Source organism: Chinchilla lanigera, unplaced genomic scaffold, assembly GCF_000276665.1.
Source record: "Chinchilla lanigera isolate Chin_1 unplaced genomic scaffold, ChiLan1.0 scaffold00023, whole genome shotgun sequence".
Taxonomy (NCBI): domain Eukaryota; kingdom Metazoa; phylum Chordata; class Mammalia; order Rodentia; family Chinchillidae; genus Chinchilla; species Chinchilla lanigera.
In genome coordinates, this window is record NW_004955424.1 from 735,257 (window position 1) to 743,232 (window position 7,976).

At 46.5% G+C, this 7,976-nt stretch overlaps 1 protein-coding gene across 1 annotated transcript in view; it reads right to left on the bottom strand.

The window, feature by feature from the left end:
- Positions 1–5,379: 5,379 nt before the first annotated feature.
- The window catches only part of LOC102017358 (fatty acid-binding protein, liver-like), a 7,199-nt gene continuing 4,602 nt past the window's right edge, over positions 5,380–7,976 (bottom strand). The window contains exons 3-4 of the mRNA XM_013514585.1: positions 7,018–7,110; positions 5,380–5,467 (exon numbers count right to left, since the gene is read on the bottom strand). Coding sequence (XP_013370039.1) covers positions 5,417–5,467; positions 7,018–7,110 — 144 coding nt within the window. The 3' untranslated portion in view covers positions 5,380–5,416. The remainder of the gene's footprint in view (positions 5,468–7,017; positions 7,111–7,976) is intronic.

The window sequence follows — 7,976 nt, forward strand, 5'->3', positions numbered from 1 at the left end:
TCTTCTACCAGACTGTGAGCTCCTGAGGACAGGCTCTTTGTCTCTTTATTCATCTGCCTATTTCCAGAATCTAACATAGGTCCTGGAACACAGTAGATGCTTAATAAAGGTGTTAAATGAATAAATGAATGAATGAATTTGTTTATCTCAGAGCAAAGGAGATGGGAAATTCTACTCAAGATTTTTAATGTTAAAGCAGTCAGCAAAGGCCATTAATCCCTTTATGTTTCCAAGCAAACAGAGGCAGTTTCTTTCTTTCCTACAATCCTTTTAGAACAGTGCTGTCTCAAAGAACTTTCTGTGATAATGGAAGTGAATGTGACTTTGCCTTTCAGTACAGTTGTCACTAGCTTGGTGTAATTACTAAGCACTTGAATATGGCTGATAAATTGAAATTTTAAATTTAATTTAATTTCAGTTAACATATGCTTAAATACCAAAGCAAGAAGTATCTATTGCTTTAGATTTTAGTGAGATGTGTCAGTGTAGTTTTAAAGAGCATAGACACTAAGCTAGACTAAGTTTACCTTTATCCCAGCACTCCTAATATTAGCTGTACGACTTTGGGCTGATTATTTCATCCATATATTGGTCAGCTTTCCTTCACTGACACAAAATACCTGACATGAGTCAATTTAAAATAGGAAACATGTATTTTGGCTCATGGTTGCAGAGGTTTCACTCCATGATTGTCTGGCTCCAAGGCTAAAATAGCATGGCTGAAGGGCATGGCAGGGGAAATCTGCTCTAATCACGTCCTCTGGACAGGAGAGATCAGGGGAAGAGCTAGGGAGGAAGGGGCTGGGGACCAGGCATAGCCTCCACATGGGCCCCAACCTCCTAACAGCCCATTCAGCTGGGAACTAACTCATCAGCGGATGAACGCATTGATGTGATGAGCACACTTATGATCCGGATGCCTCTCTAGACCCTGTTTCTAAACACTCCTGCACTCTCGATCAAGCCCGCAATACATGACATCACTCTTTAGGGATACTTCCTATTTAAACTGTGACAATCCATTCTCACTAATCAAGTCCAAGCTCATCGCCAGAGGTAAGGGAAATTCACGGTGGAGACTCAGTCCCTTCTCTCCCTCCTGTCTTTCCAAACCCCATCTTCCTCTCACTCCTTGGAGAGTAATTATCCCTGGATGTTTTCAAACTTCTCCTGAAGTTTTCCTGGTAAGAAATGCCACAAAACTATGGGATGCTCACCATGCATTAAAGGAGGGGGGTTCTGACTATCAAGTGTAACCAAGGTAGACTCCCTCCTCCACCTCTGATCCCCATCACCTCCGGTTTTTAAAAAAATATATATGAGAACATATTTCGCTGTGATTATAGACACCAGAATCCTCCATTACCAATCAGTGCTCTTTTACTGGAAAGAGCGCTCCCTGTTGGTGAGATGCCCACAGGACAGGCTCAGAGGAGGGGGAGAGATCAAGAGAAAAATATCTGATCCCACCCACAGCTGTTTTCAGTTTATGTAAAGCAGGCTTCCTGCCCAAAGTTCTCTGGGCACCTACACAAATCCAAATGCCCCGTCTAAAATAAATCCCCTTCTCAGGCAAAAGCTACAACACTCCCTCCCAGAGCTGTTCCCAGGGGAAGAACTGGTTAGTGGGGGTCTGGGGATCTAGGCAGATAGCTCCCTGGAGGCTTCATTGAGACTTTGCTCTCTTTGCTCCTCCTGCGGCTTGAGTCACACAGCCTCAGTCCCACGGTTTATTAGCTCAGTGGACAAGCAACCCTCATCTCCTGTTCCTCTGCCTCTGCGCTCTGAGGTTAATTTCTTTGGGGGCGACAGAGTTTCTGTGAAGACTCCGAATATCACCGCCAACGACCTTCTCTGAGGAATGTGAGAACGTCAGCAGTGACAGGTTTTATCTGGATGGCATTTGGCTTGAGTCACTTCATGGGATCCTCCCAAAAACCACACATGAAGCTATTGTACTGCTTTTCTAACAGCTTAGCTTAGAGGTACTTCTACGTCAGCACGTTTAGATCTACTTACAGTGTACATTTAGTGTATTGCAGATTCCTTCAGAGCATGGCTATACCAACATTTTACCAATGAATATTTGGTTCCAGCTCCAGATTACCACACCCTTTACTTTTCTCTTTGTGCATGCGCACAAACACTTCTCAGGGGAGCTATGCAGTGGCAGCACTGCTAGGTGTTAGGGACTTCACATAGATAATGTTAAGGAAAGCCGCCAGGTGGCGCTGCATCCCTCTGGGCTTCACCAGTTTACATCTCCACCCCTGAAGGTGGAGCTAGTCACCATGTCCTTGTAAACTTTGGACGTGATTAACATATTACTGTTTACTAGTAGAATTTTACTTCGGACATCTCGTGTTACTGGCTTCATTTTTTACTACTATATAAATAAACATACCTCATATTGTGAGTTGCTTAGCAGTGCCCTTAACCCATCTTTCACTAAATTCTTGGGGTTCTTACTGACTTAGGAGTGATTTTTATATTCTATTAACCTTTTTATATAAGTCACAAGTATTTTCTCCCCTATGGTGCCTTTCTGTAAAAAAACAAAAAATTCATTTACAGTGTCTTCTGTTTCTATTTCTCTTTTGGTGTTAGGGATAGAACAAGGGCTTTCCACACACTAGGCAAGGACTCTACCCATGAGCTACACCTTCTGCCTTTACATTATATTTTTCTTTTTTTTTTCTTTTTTTTTTTTTTTTGTACCAGAAATGAAACTCAGGATCTTGTGCTATATCTGTGGCCCCTACATTATATTTTTCATAAAAAATTTTTTTGAACTATTCAAACTTATTCATCTTTTTCTTCATGGAATTTGCATCTTATATAAGAAAGTCTTCTATTTTTTTTCTTCTTCTTCTTTTTTTTTTTTTGTTTTGGTTTTTCTCCGGTACCGGGAACCGAACTCACAACCTTGCACTTGCCAGGCAGGCGCTTTTGCCGCTGAGCTAAATCCCCAGCCCCAAGAAAGTCTTCTATATTTGATGTTCTTTCCCTACTGTGGTATCTAACATTTCATATTTATCAGTTTACTTCATCTGGAATGGTTTTTGTGAATGGTATATTGTCGTGTGCCATTGATTTTTGCCCCAGCTCTAAGTTTTCCTTTCAGTCTACATTAGTTCCCCAAGTAATTGATCTCTTTTTCCCCAACAATTCCACTGTAGCTGGGAGACAGAGAGCTGGGAGACAGAAAACTCCTGGAGAGTTTTCTCCAGGAACGCAGAAAACTATGTAAAAAGTAGAAGGAGCTCTATTCCTGAGAACTGGCAAAGATGAACTTCCGGAGAGGAGAGAGACATTTATGCTCGCCTAACTGAGAAGAATTCTTAGAAGAGGGCATTCGAACAGCAAGGAGACTCAGATATTGTTTAGCTTTACTAGAAAGTGTGTTACAGACTAAAGCAAGACAGGCTAGGATTGCAGGGGTTTGCATACTAGAACCTATGATCCAGACTGCGCCACTTTCCAGGGTTTGTAATATATCAGCTAAGAAAATAACCAGAACAACGGTACTATCTCATGACATAGAAACATTCTATGAAAAAAATTTCAGTGTCTCTAATAGTCAGTTTCTTCATCCTGGGGCACAAAACCTGATACTTGCAACTTAAGTGGGGAGAAGTTTATTTTGGTTCACAGTCTGCAGAGGTTTCGGTGCAGAGTCAGCTGGTTCTAAGGCAGGCGAGCATGGCAGAGGGGCGAGGGAGAGGAAAAGTTGCTCTAGGCTTGCTGCTGGGAAGGGAGATAAAACCTTCTGGATCATGCCCGCAGTGACTCACCTTTCTGACCAGGCCCTACCTACTAAATCAAGTCAGCTATAATATCCTATAATCCAGTCACCTTCCAAAGGTCACACCTAGGATCCCAGGAGCTTACGGAGGCGTCTAGGTGTAAGCCATAACAATGCCCATACATAAACATGTACCAGAACACAACCACACCCATTTGTACACTGTCCTTGACTACTTTGAGCTACAGTGGCAGAACTGAGTGCTGGGACAGAGTCCAAATGGGCCAGAAAGCTGGATTATATTTCCTCTCTGGAAACTTACAGAAAAGTTTCCCAACTCCTGATGTGGGTACATATGTGGGTGAGAGGATTAGCAGTGTGATTCAATTGTAGACAAGGAGCTAGGAAGGTCAGGAAAGGTGTGTGACCAAGGTGAGTCCACTGGGAGGGGAGCGGGTTTGCAGGTGAGGGGGCCAGGGAGGCGGCCCATGATGCAATCAAGCTGCAAGTAATGAGGTTTCAAGTTTCCACTCCAATGTGAAGGATCCAGCCCATTATTGAGGATGGCTGTGGACCAGGTACAGTTGTGGCCACTGAAAGACCTTCTGTAGGTGGGATGGCAGAGAGGGCAGGACTCTGAACAAGGGGTCGGTCAATGTACCGGATTAGATTTCAGGGCTGCGTGTCCCATGGACTGTGTGGCCCAAACATGAGAAATGTCTTATTTCACAATTCTGGAGGCTCAGGCCTGGAGCAAGGAGTGAGCAGGGCTCAGCATTCTCTGAAGGAACTGGAGAAGAACCTGTCCCAGCCTCTCTCCTACTTTTGAGGAATTGCTCAGTCTGTGGCAGCCTGACTCCAGTCTTCACAGGACAGTCACCACGTGCAGTCTCTGTGCCCGGGTTTCCCCTTTCTATAAGGAGAACAGCAGATTGAATTAGGGGCCGACCCTGCTCCACTGTGACTTCCTGTTAACTTCACCAGTCACAGTGGCCATCTGACCTTATTTCTGAATCAGGTCATGTTCTGAGCTACTAGGGTGTAGGGCTTCGAGGCTGGCATTGTTGAAGGGTACAGTTCAGCACCTACCAGTGTGACATGAAGTAGTGTCGAGGGACTTTCTCTCCTCCCACACCTGTGTCTGCCCTTAGGGTTGAGGGAGCTTCCAGCCAAGCTGCTTCTGTCCAGACCCGGCTGCCTCTCTCAGCCCCTCACTCAGCCCTCCCACAGCAGGAGGAGCTGTTCCCGTGGTTGTGCTCATGGGCACAGCCCTCCCTTGCCTGCCCAGGTTTGCTGCCCCAGTCCTTGTGGGGAACCACTGCCAACCCAGCCCACTGCACACCCTGTGTTGCAGCTCCTGATCCACGCAGCTGCCTGGGAAGGGCAGGCCAGGCCGCCCTCCAGACCCAGCCATACTCGGCCTTCTATTCCCGGGGGCAGCAAGGGTTCTGTGATCAGGGTGAAATTGCCCTCAGATCTGATATGGTAGAGGAGCATGTGCAAGTTACCAAAGTCTGTTAACTGGGAAGTGTCATAGAGAGTGTCATACAGGATCAGAGTTCACTGATACCAACAGCATCATCAGTGACAATTCATCACAAAAGAACTTTTTTAAAATGAACTTTATTATATTAATTTTCCACAATAGGAAAATATGAAATGCACACTTCTCTAAATTCTTTTGCTGATTCTCTTGAAGACGATGTCACCCACTGTCATGGTCTAAAAGTCAGAAAATAAATTATGAAATGTTCACCTGATGTGAAATAGTAAAAATAAATAATTAATTTGTTATTAATACTTAATAATAAATTTAATTAATTAATAATAATAGATTAAATTAATAATTAGTTTCTTATTAATATTAATTAATAATAATACCCCCAAAATAACTGTAGATATGGAAAAACATGAAACAACTCAGCAATTTCTTTATTTTCCATAGGACCAGAGAAAGGTTAGAAACTTTCCACGAAATCCTATATCAATTCTACGTCACTTCAGTTTGGCCAGGGCACAGCTGTGCTGCCGTTTGCTGACTTCTTTTTACACAAATGGATAAGAAGATCACCCAGACTTGCCCAATGCAATCCAGCTTTGCAAAGTTTTATAGTACATCTACTATGTGTCAATACCATGTTGGGCACCAAGGACACACGGGCATGGAATAGCAGGCAAGAAGCCTGCGACGTCATGGGCACTGCCCGATTTTCCTCCTATTGCTGTGAATGAAGTAGGTGAAAACACTGGCACATCAGCTTTGGGGTCCCCAGGGGATGCTCCCTCCACCATGTTGGTTCTCTTGAACCAGACAGCCGCACTGATATAGCCTGTGGTCAGCGTGACAAAGGCGCCCCTTAGCTCCAGCAGCAATGGAGTGGCTGCTCAGAGTAGACGGGAGCCCTGGTTCTATCACTTGTCAGCTGGATGACCTTGGATAGGTCAACCTGACTGTTGACACCTATGACCTGCCTCCCTCGCAGGAGACTGGAGGATGAGGCAAGATGGAGCTACCAAAGGATGTTGGCCAAGTCTCATCCTGGACAACTCATCTCCTGCCCCCTGTCCTGCTGTGAAGGTGCCGGTGTGGGTGCAGGACTGTGCACTCATGGTTGATGCTCACACTGTCCCTGGCTGAGGGATGTTCCCACTTGAACCTGGTGACTACAGTGTTCTGGGGTTCCCCAAACCTTCTGCCACTCTCTAAGCCACACTGAGGGAAGGAGGAGCCAGAGGGGCAGAGCTGCTGGAGACACACTGCAGGTTCGCTCCGAACCTGGGATAGGGTGTGTCCAACAGCTAAGCATGGAGGTCTGTCTGAAGGGAGGTGGCGTATTCAAGGGAGCACTATGGCAACGTGTCCTACTGTACTACATTCTTCAAAAATGTAAACATTCATTGAGTTTAGACCACATCTAAGCACACAAACCCACAAGTTCTGTGGTGTGAGTCAGAGTCGCGGCCCCTGGGAAGAGCTGTGGATGGCAGCCCTGAGAGACCCATTGTCAGAGGAACCTGGCTCTGCCATTCCATGGCTCTTTGTTGCCTCAGTTTCCCCTTTAGGAAGCTGCTGTTGGGAAGCTTAGAGATGCTGTGTAAACCACCTGCTCCATAAGGACCCTCAGTGAAGTGGTAGAAGATACAGAAAGGCGGAGAATTTGGAGCTCAGGGGGGAAAGCGAGGCATCGGGTGAGGAGCGCAGCTGCTCCTCACCCTTCACCTCCTCCTCCTCCCTCAGCACCCAGAGTCATAAACTCAGAGTGCCAACTTACGCTGGTCAGTGTGTCCCCGTTGAGTTCAGTCACAGACTTGACATTCTTAAATGTTGTCACCAGCTTGTTGTCACCTTCCATGTTAACCAGTGCCTGCAAGGAACAGAGAGGGCTGTGAGGAACAGTCTGTGGACAGCGAGGCCCTTGCTAGTGAGTTTGTTCCTCTGCACAGGTGTTGCTGGTGACGACCAAAATGCTCTGGTCCCTGTGCTGCCAGCACTCGATGCTAACAGAGGAGAGGAGCACAGAAGACAGAAGGAAAACGTCAGAACACCTTCTGTCAGACTTCAGTTTACGCTGTGTGATCTAGAAAAGAGTATGGAATGCCAGAGTGGTGCCCAGGACAAATGCTGAAACAAAAGCAGTGAAACCTCAATTCTCCAAGCCAACGGTGGGTGGCAGAGGTGTCAGAATTCAGAACACTGCACAAGCATTGCTTTGGTCTGAAGGGTCCTCCCAGAACACCCATTATTCCTGTTGTGGTCTCCTCTCCAAGCCTGAGCCATCCAGGAAGAGCAAGCACAGAAAACAGGCAGGACCAGAAGATACTGCCAAGGGTGAAAAGTCCCCTCCATGGACACTTGGAGAAGGCCTGTGGTAGAAGCCAAGATGGCTGCCCATTCCCATGGGCATAGCAAGGAGGCCTGAAATTTGTCCCAGTCCCTAGCACTATATCTGCAGAGGCAGAAATAAAGAGCATTCGGAAGAGGTGAAGAGAGTTTGCTGAGCCCAGTGCCCAGTCATGTGGGGAGAAGGGAAGATGGCTGCTTGGTGCTGCTGGCGACACTGGACTGTGCGGTGTGTCATGGGAGGAGCAGAGGTCAGGCCCTAGGTGTCACTGTGCCCTGGAGCCCAAGGCCTGGGGGATGGAGCTGCCCCGCCCACTGCCTTCAGCATGGCTGGCTGACCTCTCCTTTGCCCCGATGAGGTAGCCAAGGCCATCGGCTGAGTGAGCACCC